The sequence below is a fragment of the Mastigoproctus giganteus genome, chromosome 7, assembly GCF_048544385.1.
Source record: "Mastigoproctus giganteus isolate SK-2022 chromosome 7, ASM4854438v1, whole genome shotgun sequence".
NCBI lineage: Eukaryota > Metazoa > Arthropoda > Arachnida > Uropygi > Thelyphonidae > Mastigoproctus > Mastigoproctus giganteus.
Genome location: NC_143581.1, coordinates 80,152,151 through 80,170,169, shown reverse-complemented (window position 1 = coordinate 80,170,169; position 18,019 = coordinate 80,152,151). Strand labels below are relative to the sequence as shown.

General features: G+C 36.0%; 1 protein-coding gene across 1 annotated transcript in view; it reads left to right on the top strand.

The window, feature by feature from the left end:
• Positions 1-18,019, top strand: part of Sgsh (N-sulfoglucosamine sulfohydrolase) — an 86,566-nt gene that overhangs the window by 23,756 nt on the left and 44,791 nt on the right. The window contains exon 3 of the mRNA XM_090378356.1: positions 592-742. Coding sequence (XP_090234482.1) covers positions 592-742 — 151 coding nt within the window. The remainder of the gene's footprint in view (positions 1-591; positions 743-18,019) is intronic.

Sequence of the window (18,019 nt, the reverse complement as noted above, 5' to 3'; positions counted from 1 at the left end):
ACTAAATTTGTTGAAGCAGTCAAAATCAGTTGATGTGTATTAGAATATCCAAACAGAAATCCACAGAAGGAAAGGTCCTAGGTAAGCTAACGTTTAATAGCCTACCATACTGGTAAACAATCGTTTGTATATTTTAATATAAAATGTGTATTTTATGTCAAATTTAATTTCTGATATTGTGGATTTTACAAAAACCCACTTGCTTTTTGCCTGTTTTGGCCCAAAATTATCCACTTTTCCTTCTCCTTACAAATGCCCAGCCTTGAACTCCTTGAAAGTCAAAGGTGGCAGCTTGGTTCTCTTAAATCATAATTAGCCATGAAAATCAACTAATAACTGGATAAACATTGTTTCACTTACCCAATGCTAGTTCACCAGTACTGTCAACTTTTTTTTTATATTTCATCCGAATTCTATAATTCCATCCAAAAAATTTATGTGATAAAACATTTATTATTATTCAATACATCACATTAATTTGTTATATAACAATGCCTTATTTTAATTTGATGAAATTTAAAATAAGGCTATTTGCTATAACAGACTATTTTATTTTATTTTTTATTTTTTTTTTCTTACACCTTTCATTAGGTATAATAGGAAAGAAACATGTTGGGCCCAACCACGTATACCCCTTTGACTTTTCATACACAGAAGAAAATAACCCAATATTGCAAGTTGGACGCAATATAACTCGAATTCGAGAGCTAGTTCATCTGTTTTTAACACAAAATGACAGTAGGTAAGTGAAAAGTAAAGAAAGCACCTTTAACAATGAAAAGTAAAGAAAGCACCTTTATCAAGTCTCATAATTAATTCTACTTTCTTCAATTTACGAGCACAAAATGTTTCCTTTTAGACATGGTATTAAATGAAAATTATAGACTGAGATGCATTTAGGGCTAAAGCCTCAAGCTGCGAGCAAGTTTAGACTATGTATATATTAAGTCCAATAGCATCATTAATACACAGCCATTTCTGAATTAACAGAATATTTATAAGGCAGCATCGTTTTAAGTTATATCTCATATTGTGAATACCTTCACAATGAGTTGCTATGATATTGCACTACTTGGAATAAGTAACGCTTCACCTGAGGAGAAGACTAATGTTACTTATTCTCAGATGGATACCACCACCCAGACGGCACCATTTCAGGGCTATTTTGTATATGTGTGGGATAATAACTCAACTATCCACTTGTCCCTATTAGACTTAGAAAAGCAAAAAGGTAGAGGGAAAGTAATAGTAGGAGTGGAAGAGGAAGAGGAAAAGAAATGGTGTAGAAGAATAAAAGGGACAGTAACTCCTTCAACTCACGCCACTCAAAAACTCATAAACTCCTTGAATAGGCAATGCTTCCCCAGTGGAGAAGGCTGTTGTTACCTATTCTTGGAAACTCCGGACAACATCAGGCTTCCCCTGGTGCCGTTTCAGGGCTATTTAGCCCTTCTTCGGTGGGTGGGTTTCAGGTACCCGAGTTTCAGGGCAATTTGGCCCTTCTTCAGTGGATGGGTAGGTACCCAAGTGATGCAATAATGGCAAAGCGGTTATAAAGTACAACTCCACAATATGAGAGATGCCTGATGGTGTATGATCTATTTAGACTAAGATGCGTTTAGGGCTAAAGCCTCAAGCTGTGAGCAAGTTTAGACTATGTATATATTAAGTGCAATAGCATCATTAATACACAGCCATTTCTGAATTAACAGAATATTTATAAGGCGGCATATAATGGTGCCTTTCGGGGTACCAGTTGTGGCCTTTTGTTTATTTCTCTCAAATGCGAAATCTGCCTTTTATTTATGACATAACACCAAACTCAAAATATTTTTGAAGTAAATTTTATCTATTCTCTTTTTGATATATTATTATTCCCCTTATATAATTTAGTTTACAGTTACGCCGTATATTATCAAAAGAAACATAAAAGGCATAAAAATATTGAATAGATCGATAGAGGACAAAACAAAGTGAAGAGGCAAAATTATTTATATCGATAACTGTGTAGTTAGCGAGAGGCCTGTCAGTGGCAACTCGGTAATTGGCGAACTAAGTTTGAGAGCTTCTTAAGAAAGAGCTGTAACATGTTAAAGAAAATGTATGCATTGCCTTTTCTAGTTAAGGAAAATAATAATGAATTATATATTAAAGTAAATACAAAATAAAGCATTTATTCTAATTCACTAATCTTTACAGAATATTATTGTTTCCCATATAGATAATATGGCATCACATCCACTTGAAACTGAACTTCATTTGGCAATGTTGCCTTACTTATCAGTGATGACTAATCTTGCTGACTGCTATCAGTATCAGTTGACATTCTGGTCATTCTTCCCAGTGCCATTGGTTTCCAGTGCTTGTTTCATTTAAAATTGAATCTTCAATCAATCTGTGTATTTCATTTTTAATTTTTACTGGTAATTTGATTATGTCAAGAAATAAGAAAAGAGCATTAAAAGAAGAAAAGAGAGTATTTGATGAAGAATGGGAATTGCAGTATTACGTTGTAGCAGGAAAGATAAAATGATGTGTTTGCTCTGCAATGTCATATTGGCAACAGTGAAGAATACAATACATATCAGCATTATGTGACTCATAAGGACAACAAATATGTTAAACTAGAAGGAGAATCTCAAACGTCTGCACTTAAGAAAATGAAAGATGGAAAGCAGCAGCAACAATTATTCAAAACTATGTCAGGACAAAGGACTGACATCACTGAAGGGACATATAAAGTAGCATATATACTTGGAAGAAGACGTAAGCCATTTAGCAATGTGGAAATCATAAAAGAATGCATTGTTAGAATTTTTTTTTTTTTTTGTAAAGTGTGTTAATTGTCTGACGACACCAGGGGTTTCCCCCATCTCCGCACATTTTTGGAGTTGTGGGATGTTTAGATTCAGCTAAGGTTAATAAGTACAAACAACTACCCCTTTCAAAGATTCAGCTGAGGTTAATAAGTACAAACAGCTACCTCTTTCAAGGAGGACCATAACTGATCGGCAACATGAATTAGCCCATAATATAACAGAACAGCTTCGTGCAATATGTCAAAGCAAAGAAATTTATTATTTGATCACTTTCGATGAATCCACTGACATTACTGACTCAGCACAGGTGTTATTTTTTATTCTGTTATCACTGCAGATTTCCATTGTCGTGGGGAGTTACTGGCTTTGGGTACCCTTACTGCCAGGACACGTAAAATTGACATCTTCACCATCTTCAAAGAAAAATGCCATCAAGCGAAACTGAATTTATGTAATTTAGTAAGTGTATGCACAGGTGGCACACCTTTCATGAGAGGAAAACATGAAGGATTTGTTGCGTTACTACAGAAAGAATTGCCAGATCCGGATACTTTGATTTCCTTTCACTATTCTTCTTTAGTAGAATCTGTGTGCCAAATCTACTGTTTTAAGTTACACATTAAATAAAACCAAACCAATATGGTTTCCGCAAGGGCTGCTCTACAGTGGATGCACTGGCAAGCATCATTGTTGCAGCAAAAAACACCAAAAAAAAAAATATTTTCTTGCCATCTCAGTGGACTTTGCCGGGGCGTTTGTCTCACTCTGGTGGCCAAGCATCCTCGGCAGTATCCATACAGCCAATTTGCCAAGAAATTTATTTGATTGCATTAAAAGCTATCTTTCACACAAGAAAATTATGGTCAGAACCCCTTATAGGCAAGTTATGAGACAGGTTCACAGTGGGTGCCCCCAGGACTCCGTCTTGGGGCCCCTCCTGTGGAACCTCGTTCTCGACGACTTTCTTAACTGCGATCTCCAAAATGAACAGTCACAAGCATATGCCAATGACTTTGTTCTTACTCTGGCAGCCGACTCATGGCTCCAACTAGTTATGAGACAAGTTCGCAGAGGGTGCTCCCAGGGCTCCGTCTTGGGGCCCCTCTTGTAGAACCTCGTTCTCGACTCAACGAATTTCTTAACTGCGATCTCCAAAATGTACAGTAACAAGCATATGCCAATGACTTGGTTCTTACTCTGGCAGCCGACTTGTGGCTCCAACTGGAAATCACAACAAACAGAACCCTCTCCACTCTGCAAGAATGGTCTAATCAACATCACCTCAAATTTTCACCAACAAAGACCAGTTCAATCTTGCTCAAAGGAACTCTCAATATTGCCAGCCCCCCCCCTTCCCAAATTAAAGTGTAAGGGACTACGATCTGTTAACAGAACAAATGAAGTACCTGGGAATTATTCTTGACAGAAATATTTCTTTCATTCTTCTTATCTACATTCAAACTAAGATCAGGAACTACATGGCCATGGTAAATAGGATCACTCAGAGAGATGGGGGACTGAAACACCATACACTTTCCCTACAGTACAAAGCAGTGTTTATTCCAGTCATTAACTATGCCTCTGATATTTGGCCACAAAGCCATTACTGCAGTCAGTAGGAGGAAACAATACAGCATGCCATCGTGCTGACAGTGACCAGAGGCTACTGTATGGCCAGCATCCATCAATTTCATCTGTAGTTAGGCAATCTTGGGTGAAGGAACAGCCCCACCCATTGTGTTATTCTGGGAGTTTCATCCCACATAACATGCAAGTTGGCTTGCAAAGACACTTTGCAGGCCAACTGTATAGACATGATACACCAGCACAATATGGCCTAAGATGTTGAAAAACCATAAAACTTATGACATTTCCCAGCTTAAGATTTTTGAAACCTAAAATGTAACACATTGAAAAAATAAACATTACAAAGAAAGTAATAATTTTTTATTTCTGTATATTTATTTTTTTATATTAATTCTGTATATTTCTGTAATACTATTTTATAGTATTATTTAAAATCACTGGAAATAAGAAAAATATGTCAGTAGGAGTTAGAAAATTATCTTCTGGCTCCATGCCACTAATGCTTATCAGAAGAAATATTTACACTTCTAAAAAATTTTGTAAAGCATTGTTGACTTCCATTTTTATTGCTACAACTCCTTGTATCATAGAATGGCATTTCAACATAATCTCCTTGCATTAATGCTTCTTTACAAAAAAAAAGAATCATTCTCTTGAAAATTGTTGATGTCTCACATGTAATTGAAAGGTTTTTGTCATGTTCTGATCTGACTGATATTCCTTGTAACTTCTTATATGCAGCTAGCTCCTGTTTAAGATACATCAAGTTCTCATTTCTTAGTGAATTTACGTGGAAATTCAGTTGTCTGTTCTATAACTTCTTTCACTTTATCGAAGTCTATATCATAAGCCAGAGATACAATTTCTTTACGAATTGTGGAATACTCACATTGTATTTTCCAATCCACTGAAGTCAAAAACAACTCATGCAAGTGATTAATTGTACTAGGCTTTATTCATTGTGAATGGCTTGACTTCTTCCCTGGAGCAATGTCATTAACTGTGCAGGCAATATTATATACATGCTAAAAAACTTTCATGTGGTAGGCTTATCTTTCCTATCTGTATGCTTGATTAGTTGTGGTGGGATCATTTTTCCCATCTGTATCCATGATTAGTTGCTTCAAAGTTGTTCATAAATAGGTAACTTGAAGACAGCAATTCCTTGATGCATTGGTTGGATCAAGGGTGCTATGTTCAGAGAGAGAGAAAGAGAGGGGTATTCACTGCTGACTTATTTTGAAAAATCAAGGTTGCTCACACGATCAGGAGCAGTATCTTACGTATTTAATAGTAACAGCGCTTTATGAGCAGTAATTTGTGGAACAGTATTTCTTGACAGCTTGGCAAGAATGCATTGAAACCCACTTTGGGAAAAAAAAAAAAAAAAAAAAAAAAAGTTACTTTTACCCAGTTTTTTTTTTTTTATTATTATTATTTACAGATGACAGTTGTACCTTGCAGTAACCTTTCATCCTCGTGGATTTTCAGTGTGATAAACAAGCATAGTTTTAAGATTTAAGGCAACATCTATATTGCCACCTAACAACAGAGCCAAACTGATATTTCACTGTTTCTATTTCTAGATTTTCAAATAAGGGGAAGTTGTTCCTTGCAGTGTCCATTCATCAGTCATGAATTTTCAGAGTGGTAAATGAGCACTTTAAGTATGAAGTAACTTACTGCATTTCTGCCTAACAACAAAGTCAAATGAATAAATCTCACAAGTCTTTATTACCTTGAAGCCATATGTGTTGTTTTTTCTTCAACCTAAATGCATGTCCAGTAAGACATCTTCTTCCAAAGAGGTCTATCTCATTGACAATGAAGAGCTGAGGTGAGTATCCACACCCCTCTTCGGTAATTTTTTGAATTCAGCAACATACAACATTGTTAAAACTCCAAATATTTTTTGTATATGCAATGGTATCTTTTGAATTTGTCAAACTCTACTCGTGTTTACTCTTTAAATCATTTCATCCTGTAGTATTTTATTTTTTCCTTTTCTAATATAATATGAATACTAATGGGTATATTTTTCTACTCTCCCTATAGCTAATAATTTGCCATTGTTCGTAAAGTAGAACCTCTACTTTCCAACACTTTATTGGCACTTATAGCAACATTTAGCCTACTCTTCTGGTTTTGCCAGAATGTTGCAGAAATCAATGTTTTTGTATGGATACTTACATTTCTTTCTGGATTTTAGTGTGTGTGTGTTTCTCTACCTTTACTTCACATCTACAGATATAACTATATATGCATTGTGTATCTTTCTGCCTAGCCATATGTGCACTGTGTACCTTTCCCCTTCCTGGCAGGTTCAAGAATGTAGTATTCACTGTATAATAAATAACCAAATGCAAACACACTTTTGTAAAAGAATAAGCACTTCAATTCAACAAACACATACAGAAATATATAGTTTGAAGACATTCAATTCACAATACATTCAAACTAGAAATAAAAGGGATAGTGCAACTCTCTCCAATTTATACTCAGATTTATACCAATAGCTATAAGCATGCTAAAAGATCATATCCACCTTTGTATTTTCAGCGTGCAGTTAAATATTTTGTGAAGAATTCTTTCCAATTTATTAAAACTAGAAACCTTTTCCATCCAGAGATGAATATGAAAGAAAATATCAGTTTTTATTTATCAATATCAGCAAATCTGCAAATATCAAACAACATCAGCAAATATCAGTCAACATCAGAAATATTCGCAATTACCAGTCAGCATCAGCAATTAACAGTCAACATCAGCAAATATCAAGCATGCAAATAATAATTTGAATAAACTTTCAAGTCATATGAGGAAACCATTGCATAACTATTAAAGAAATTGTCAATACATACAAAGTTAGTGTTGGTTTAGGTTCATACTGTCATTAACAAGTAGGAGTTTTGAAAAGTGCTTGTTCAATGGTTTGCTCACCATTTAACATCAGAACTTAAGGAACAATGACTTATTTTGATCTGTGCTTCTTTCACAGCATGAGCAATAGGGAAAGACCCTCTTACAACACATAATACAGTAGACTGTCGAAATAATGGCACATTGAGATCAGATGTATACATACAGTGCAGATGTCTTGCTGAAAAAAGAAAATGGCAAGTCACATGATTACTGTATTTGTTTATATTTGCCATTTTGAAAGTGAATTCTGTACTAATATCACAGATTTGCTATAGTGTAAATTTATGCTACTATTCGTTAATTTAATTAAGGCAAATTAATTACCAAATTAATGTACTTCTGTAACCTTGGGTATTTTTCAGCACCATTTATTAATAGCCTTCAGCTTTATGCATTTAATGCCATTTAAAAGAAATTGTGTTGGGGTAACAAAGATTGCAAAAATTCCCACTCTAATAGAGAACATTCGGAGGGGCCTAGTGGTGTAATCAGAGAGCAGAGAACAGCGGTCTCTGCTCACAGGTCAGGAGAGGTCAGTAGAAGTATAAACATGGGTAGGTTTCACTCTGTGAGTGTGGGAGGAGCAGGGCAGAAGATACCAGGTCTCTCACATGAAATACTTTTCAGCCCAAGTAAAAATTACCTCATACATATGTATGTTATAAGGTGACTACTTCCAAAAAAGGGAAGGGTGAGGAGCAGAGATGCATTTTTGGACATTCGGAATACCAAATGTCATAAGTGTGAATTTCTCTTCTCAGCAGCCAATGAGAAGCAAGGTATTTTGTAATCGATGTGGGAATATGTCAGACAATAAAAGCGGAATTTGGGGAGACCCGGGGACAGAGAGTAGAAGAGGGGCAGCTGAGGAAAAGAGAGTGAGCAGGAAGGCGACAAGACCATGAGTTCCACAAAGACCAAGCAGCTCCACCAAGGGATTGCCATCGGCCACTACCCAGAAACTGTCCAACTTGAAAAAGGAAGTTAAAGAGGACTGATTTCTGATGAGACAATGCACCATAGGCTGGTAAGTGATACCATGTTGTATAAGTATGGAAGCTCTTGTATGCGAGGTCTGTACTGAACTAATTATAAAATGGTTTTGCCCTAGCAAAGCTAAACGTGTGTATATTAATGTTAAACGTTATAAAGTGTCTCTATGATATGTCTTAATTATTTCTTGGTCATATTGATAAATTATTTTAGATTGAAGCTTTGTATAAAAGTTTGCATTAAAGTAAATATCATAACTTAATACCCTTTATAAGGGTATTAAGTTGGAATAATAATGACAGTTATGTAGGAGGGGATATATTCCCAGAATTATGTGTTTCCTAATATTTGGATACTTAATGTATATTGTTGGCCTCATTGATAGATATCCTTGATAAATAATGCCAGGGAACAGAGGGTTTCAAAAGCATTAACTAGAATTACTAACGATGATTATTGTAGATGCAAACACTACAGTAAAGTTATGAATGGAGAACTGCAACTGTTTTATTAGATTATTAAAGATCATATGGAACCTATACTAAAACGATGTGTGGTGTAAATGTGTTGTATGTCTATTTTTTTATTGTTAATAAATAATGTTGAGTTTTTAAGATGTCTCTTTCTCTCTCTGCCAAACATTCTCATTCACCCAGGAAGCAGTAAAAGTAGTTTAAGAAATAGAAATATGAAAGGTTTAAGCGGGGTTGAGTAATTAATGGAATGATTGCTCAATTTTATCACAATTCGAGTTGAAGCTGCAATATCCAGGATTCAAACTCCTGAATATCAGTGGCCTTAGAGACTATGTCCTAATTATTACCACTAGGTGACCACATTACACTATATGGAAACATCTGGGGAACTCAAAGGCAGTGACGCCTAGAATCGCTGGAACTACACCGACGGTGCAAAATATTAGGAACAACTTTAAGAGTCACTAGCCTTCCCATCCCCATCCAACAGTGTAGAACAGATTATACCACTGTTTTACATTTATTTTAAATTTAAAAACCCCTCACTATGGCTCCTAAAGTTAATAAACCTCATACATAGAAAAAAAGAAGAACAACATTAAAGCTTAGTGACAAACTCACTATAATCCAAACTTACATTAGGGTCACCCGGAATGTTAATTCATATACCGATGTGTATTGTTTCTGTAAATTGTACGCATTCTCCGCTCGATTTGCCTATTTTGCGAAAAAAAACCCCAGTTTCTGTGGGAAAAAACTTTGCTTTCTACACTTGAGACCACCTAACTCAATGGTGAGTGAAAAAAAGCCTATAAAATATACTTGGATTTCAGGAAAGTTTTTGATACTGTTGCACATGGAAGACTGCTGTACAAATTGGAGCGGTATGACATTAAGGGTAAGTTACTGCAATGGATAAAGGAATGGTTGAGTGGGAAATGGCAGAGAGTGGTAATCGATGGACACTGCTCTACATGGACTAATGTTATTAGCGGAGTCCCCAGGGTTCGGCGCTGGGCCCATCGTTGTTTTGTGTATTTATCGATGATATTGATGAAGGTATATCAGGCCTAATGTGTAAGTTTGCAGATGATACAAAGGTTGGCAGGGTTGTTAATGACAGTAAAGAGACTATGCTACTGTAACAGGATCTAGAAAAGTTAGGCAGATGGGCTGAGAAGTGGCAACTGAAGTTTAACATTGACAAATGCAAAGTACTCCAAATGTGTAGCGGTAACCCAAGAGAAATGTACCAACCGTGTGGTACTACACTCAGGGAGGTGGAGAATGAAAAAGACCTGGGGGTAATCGTGCAATCAGATATGAAGTTCTCTGAGCAGTGCAGACAAGAAGCTGCCAAAGCAGGTCATGGAGTTTTTTTGATGATATATAGGAATTTTGCTAGCAAAGACAAGGAGGTGATAATCCCCTTGTATAAGGCAATGGTCAGGCCACACCTTGAGTACTGTATTTTTTTTTTTTTTTTTTATGAAAACCCCAAACACAAAAGGTATCAAAACCTATAGTACTTAGTACCGTGCATGGGTTGAAGGAGAAGTATAGGGGAGGGGGATGCCGGAAACTTTGCTCTAGAGACTAAACATGGGTTTTACCACTTCAAGCCTCCAATAAGCAAAGTGGTGGTATTTCACCGGTTGATGAAAGTCATCTACCACCTATAATATACAGGTCTGGGGGCCTCATTTTAGGAAGAATGTAGAGTTGCTAGAACAAGTACAGAGAAGGGAAACAAGATTGGTGAGAGGAAAAAAGGGGTGCAGTTATGAAGAAAGGCTTAAGTTCTGAAAATTTCAGCAGCTGGAGACTAGGCACCTGCGAGGTGATCTGATCGAGGTGTATAAGGCCTTGAATGGTTTGGACAGGCTCAATGCTGACGGGATACTTCCACTTGCTCAGATTAAGAACCTGAGAGTTATAGATTCAAATTGAGGAAAGACAGTTGTAGAATAGATGGGCAGAAGTTTGCCTTTGGCCAGTGGGTAGTTGATTGCTGGAACAGACTTCCATCTGTTGTTGTGGAAGTTAATAGCTTAAATAAATTTAAGGCTGAACTAGACAAACATTTGGAGTGACCGGATGGGTGAAATGGGAATGTTTTTTTTTTTTTTTTTTGGCTGATGCTGTATAAGCTTGCTTTCTTGCATCATATGCCTCAACTAATGCTAAACATTCCTCGCATCATGACGGGATTCGAACTCATGCCTTTTCCACCAGGTGTGGGGAAGACGATGATACTACTGTGCTACTCGCTCAGGCTAAACTTGATATAATAAAGAAAATAGAACAGGGCATAAGCAGAAGTGTATTAATGGCAGAATATAACACTGGATTGTCAACATGTTTATGTTTTTTTTTTTTTTATGTACAGTTAATAAGGCCCCCGAGTGCCAAGCGTTTTTTGAGGCCAAGCGACATTACTGCGACTTAGAGTGCTCTTGATAAGTGAATAACTTTATTTTTAAGTTCCTGTCTTTCTCTCAACAGTTTCATTTAAAAATAGTTCCATACTTGAAAGCTACAAGTCAGAATGCAGAAAGGAAATTCACCTTTCTTTTCCTTTTTCATATATTTTTAGTAGCAACTAACACTAATCGCTTGGCCTCCTTCACTTCTAGCAGGTGAAGCGGTTATGTATAAAATGGAATGGAAAAGATATATCAAAGCCTGAAGACATAGCCAATGCTCTTGGTAGAACATTTGAAAAAATATCAAGCAGTAGCTCCTATGAACCAGCTTTCCAAAATATAAAGCAAATACAGAAACATAAATTAAATTTCTCCAGTAAAAGTAGAGAAGCCTATAACCAAACTTTCACTCTCAAAGATGAGAAATCATTGATATCGTTACTCTTGTTGTATAACAGGATATACCTAGAAAATTCCTTTCCAAATCAGTGACATCATGCAATAGTCTTAGCCTTTCCAAAACCAAGAAATGCTGAAATCGTCGACATAAAGATCCCACAATCGCCCAATAGCCTTAACTAGTTGCCTTGAAAAAATGGTAAATGCCCGATTAAGGTGGTTTTTAATGATAAAAGCAGAAAACAACATAAGAAATGCCTTCATAAGAAAGCAACATCTAGTAATGATATTTTTTGATATAGAAAAGGCATATGACACAGCATGGCGATATGGACTACTTAAAGACATTTAGAACTTTGGGATGAGAGGACATCTTCCAATATATATCCATAATTTTTTGCAACATCGAACTTTCCAAGTTAGGATATTAACCACACTATTGCAGGTTTTTATACAAGAAGAAGGAGTACCACGGGGATCAGTACTCAGTGCTACCCTGTTAGCCATAAAAATCAACTGAATAGCTGAACAAATACCAAGTACCATAGATGCAGCACTTTATGTCGACGATTTCAGCATTTCTTGTCACTCGCAAAATATGCAAACGATAGAGTGCCAACTGCAAACATCAATCAATAAAGTAATAGCATTGACCCAAAACAATGACTCTTGACTCTCTAAACCAAAGACAGTTGGAATACACTTTTGTCGGAAAAGAAACTTACACCCAGACCCAGAACTAAAGCTCGGAGAACAACTAATCCCAATAACATCAGCACAATTTTTCTTGGACTAACCCTTGATAAGAAACTGACCTTTTTTAGATCACATAAAATGTCTTAGAACAAACTGTCTAAAGAAATTGAATATTCTGAAAGTTATATCTGCAACAACATGGAGAGCAGATAGGTACACTTTGTTACATCTTTATAGAACCTTGATAAGATCCAGACTCGATTAGGGGCTCCAGTTTACAGCTCTGCAAGACCCAGCGCATTAAGATGGTTAGACCCTATACACCATAATGCACTACATGTAGCCCTAGGAGCGTATCGTACTTCTCCGGTTCAAAGTCTCTATGCTGAAGCCTAGGAACCACCACACCACCTCAAAAGACAAGAACTCCTACTATCTTATGCAGCTAAAATAAAGTGTATTCCAAATCATCCTGTGTACAAAACATTATATGCACCAATATGGGAACATTTGTATAGAGTACGTCCAACAGCAAACATATGCATCAAGGAGCTACTTCCAATTTGGTCTCTTGATTTCAACAAACTAGTTGCCATACAAAACATACTAAGACCTCCTTGGGATACAATATTACCATTCTGTGATACCTACTTCCTTAACTGGGGAAGAATTTCCCTACCAGGAAACAGCTTTCAACTACTACATGCTGCCTATCTAGAAAAATATCCACACTATACACAAATATATACAGATGGATCGAAAACTGATACAAAAGTAGTGCGGCAGCAGTTTTCTGTGATACTACTATAACCCAAGTTCTCCCAACAGAATGTAGCATCTTTACAGCCAGACAGTGAAGTTAGCAATAGACCGAATATGGCACCAAAAGTTACCCCATAGTCTGATCTTCACAGGCTCCCTCAGTGTAATTCAAACAATACAGTGCGACACAAAGAATCTCCATCCAACTCTAAGACAAATTCAAGCAACTCTGAACAAGCTCCTTAAAAGAAAACAAAACATAATCTTTTGTTGGATCCCTGGACATACAGGAATTAAAGGGAATGAAGAAGCTGACTATACAGCAAAAACGCCAGCAGGCACCCTTTCTTCAACCACCAAAATACCATATACCAAAGTACCATATACCATATGCAAAATGAACAGCAAGGAACAATGGCAAAAAATATTGAGCGAGCAAACTTATAATAAAGGTGCCTCAGTAGCCAGGTGGGCGGGAGCAGTAGTGCATAGCACACGCTTCTTGATCAGACCGGAGTTCGAGCCCGTGACCACCAAATACGGAGGATGCAGAAAGTCAGGGAATGACCACCGCATATCCCCGGAGCAATATGACCTTAGTTGCTAATGCTCCTAAAAACCAAATAAAAATAACAAACACAAACTTATAATAAACTCTATCAAATTAAACCAGATTTAAAGAAGTGGAAGTCCAGCAAAAGAGATATACGAAAAGAAGAAGTAAACCTTGCCAGGTTAAAGATAGAACATACATATCTTACTCATTCCTATCTACTTAGAGCTGAAGAACTGCCTCAATGTAATCAGTGCCATGTGCAACAAACAGTTAAACATTTGTTACTAGACTGTCCAGCCTTTACAAACAAAAGAAAAACAGCCTTTAAATCCATAACTAAAATTCAAGATGCTCCTACTCTGAAAAACATTTTAAGTGAAGAAAATAATATACAAGAGGTTTTTCACTATCTAAAATTAATAAGCTTTTATAATCAGATTTAAAAAGCAAAAAGTCACTGTAAATCGATGTAAACTCCCTCTCTCCATTAAATACTTTTGAATAATTTCTAATCGGGCATTAATTTGAATGGCAATTGCAAGAGATCAGAATAGAGAATGCAAAACTTTGGGAGGTGCATTATGGCCACAGAAGCCGATGCATCAACGACTAACAAACAACAACAGTTAATAAAATTGCATTCTTAATCTGTCTATTTCTTATTTGACCTCATTATTTCTGCATTAAATACATTATAAATAAAACTTTCTAGATAATGGAAAAATCTAAATAACGGTACCTTGAATCCCCAAAGGTGCCATTATTTTGAAAGTCTACTTTAACTAGAGATGAATCCTGGACACATTATTATGTATCAAAAAGCAAAAATGCAAATAATAACTTCAGCTACTATAATCTTCAGAAATAAATGGTATTTTTATCTCCTTTTTTATTATTAGTGTACTAATGCACAATATTCTAATAATTCTGCATCACCTTCAATATCAAAAATACATTTCATTTAGCATCAATTTTAACTGTAAGCCATTATACTAGCTTCATTTATCAGTCATTTAGCATACTTTTTTTTCCACTTCAACTTCACACTATTATTAGTGTACTAATGCACAATATTCTAATAATTCTGCATCACCTTCAATATCAAAAATACATTTCATTTAGCGTCAATTTTAACTGTAAGCCATTATACTAGCTTCATTTTTCAGTCATTTAGCATACTTTTTTTCAACTTCAACCTCACGCTTGAACATAAACTGCTCACTTTGTTCAACCACTATGTAGCACACTTCAGTTTTCAGATAAATTATATACTTCTAATAACTTTTGTGCAATTATCAGTGAACTTCAGAAAAGTTAGAAAATAATCTTAAAACAGAGTGCTTTTACAACCACTTACCACAAATGTAATGAATATCAATAAACAAGATAGTAAGGATTTTATTTTGGCTTTCTATTTTTCTTATCTAAACAAAAATAATATAATTTTCTTGCTACAGTCCTCACACTATTTCAAAACTAAATGTAAGCAGCAACATATCCAATATATTACAATCATATAGTAACAGGAGACCTCAATATCATCGAAGACAAAACACTAAGAGAAACAATGAAAAAGGGTACAAAATTCAGACCCAACACCCCAATTAGGTTGGATTATATAAAAAAATCAATATACACAGAGCTGTTACAATTTACATTCAAAGCAGCACACAAAAACAATGAACCCATAGAATCATTCCAATGTTGGATAAACGCCAATACTGAAAACATATTAGAATGTTTCAGGGAAAACATAACACTACAAAAACATAATAAAAATAACAAACACTTAAATTTAAAAACTATCAACAATAAAATTAAAGAAATACAAAACAAATTCGTTATCACTAGAACCGACAGAGCAAACAAGGGCTTTGTGTATTCTATCACAGTTGCTGAAGAAATTGTAAAAAATTAACTAATTCATAATTAATACTAGTTTAGCTAACAATAATTAAGAAAATTAATATAAACATAAGTCCTTAGTATCCAGAATTAAATAAAATAGAAAAGCTGTGATAGATACAAACAGAAACGAGTAAGTATAAAAGCATTACATCGAATGGGCTGTTAATCCACTCAAAGCCCCCGATGAAGTAGGGGATTGACGGTCATGTGATGTAAAGCAAAAATGTATAATTATTATTATATAGTTATAAAATAGTATTGATAATTACCTATTGCTACAGATACATAAAAAATTTTCATCAGTAATTATCATGAAAATTTCTTTAGCAATACGCAATAAGTTTCTAAATCCTAAATGTATAGGCCATGTGAATTTAAGATAACCGAGACAAGGCTAGCTTAAAGACCAGTATTGTATTAACGCCAATACCTATATGTAAAAAACACCAGTATTTAAGAAAATCGAACTATTGTAAACGTGTATATATATATATATATATATATATATATATATATCAGGTTTCTTACATTGGAATTACAGTGTTATAATAAACTAGACATCAGCTTTATAAATTATCATAATATAAAGAATTTCAAATTCTTTTACAGTAGCATATATCAGTATGTTAACAGGAGAGACTGCTTCTACAGGGATGGGATACACTTAAATAGAAAGGGTGCAAGAATATTTGCTGATGCTATCGAGGCAGTGTTAGGTGGGTCAGAAAACTGCTAGCTTGGGGGGGGGATACAAGGACTAATAGATTAACAGTAGCCACTGGCAGAGGTGAAAGTGATTCTTGACTGCTTCTATTAGAATGAGCAGAAGCCTGAAAAACAAGATGCAGGATATTTCAGAGACTGCTGGGAGTCATTCCGGTACAAGTAAACACATGGGTTGTGTTAGGGTAGCTAAGAATAGAAACAGGTGCATGTATACTTGTGTGTACACCAATGCTAGGAGTTTGGTAAATAAATTTGATGAATTTCAGGTATTGCTCAAAGCATCAAAGGCAGATATTGTTGGGATATCAGAGACGTGGTGTCACACAGATTAAGGAATGCAGAACTGGAATTTGGGGAGTACAACTTCTACAGAAAGGATAGACAGAATAGGAAGGCAGGACGGGTTATGCTATTAGTTAAGAAACACATAAAATCCAAGGAAGTGAAGCCAGTCGACATCGCTGGACAGTGCAGTGTCGAGTCAGTTTGGTGTGACATAAGCATTGGGAGGTCAAAATTAAGAGTAGGAGTGTGCTATAGGCCTAATGACTCTGATGAGTATAATAAGAAACTGTACAGGGAAATAGAGTGGGCCAGTAAATCAGAGAGTCTTATAATGGGGGGTTTTAATTTCCCAGATATTGACTGGAATTTGGGGGTTGGTCACTCACACACTAGCAAGGCTTTTGTGGATTTATTGGATGATTGTTTTCTAAAATCAGCATGTTCGGGAGGCAACTAGAGGGAGCAATACTCTTGATTTGATTATCAGTAGTGATTCTTCATGCATTAAGAATCTGCAGATACAGGAACCACTAGGTGGCAGTGATCACAGTGTGCTGAAGTGGGATTTACTCAAGGAGGTAACTACCATCAGGGGTAAAGGGAAGGGTTATTGCTTTCGTAAAGGCAACTACGATGGTCTGAGACAGTATTTAAATTCTATACAGTGGGACCAACTGATGATGTTACCAACAGCAAATTCAAAATGGGAAGCATTCAAAGAACTTCTCTTGGAAGCTACTAGGCTTTACCTACCAACTAAGAAATATTGTTCAAGGTTTAGGTCTAAGTGGATGTCAGATGAACTAATGAGACATATGGCAGAGAAGAAAAATGCATGGGATACATACAAATTAACACGTGACACAGAAGCCTATGATAGATACAAGTTGATCTGTAACCAAGTTACAAAGGAGGTTAGGCAGGCGAAGGCAGATTACGAGAAATCTTTGGCAAGGGATGCAAAGAAAAACAGCAAAGAGTTCTTTACTTATGTAAACTGTAGAAGGAACGGGATGAATCAGATTGGTCCACTTGATATCGATGGGTCAACTGTTCATGATCCTGCTCGGGTAGCTAACAAACTGAATGAATATTTTGCATCGACATTCACACATGAGGAGTTATTCAGCGAGGGGAATTCCAGAGGTGTATTCAACTCTGGCAGTAAGCTAGAGAATCTTGTAATAACTGAGAGTAAAGTGGAGGAGAAATTGTTGAAGATAAATACAAGAAAAGTACCTGGGGTGGATGGGATCAATCCAGTTATATTAAAGGAGGCAGCAAAGGAAGTAAGCAAACCCTTAGCCATAATTATGAGAGCTTTCTTGGACTCAGGGGAAGTACCCATGGACTGGAGATGTGCAAATGTGACCCCAATTCACAAAGGAGGATCAAAGGGCGACACAAGTAATTATAGACCTGTTAGTTTAACTTCTGTTCCTGGAAAATTAATCGAGGCACTGG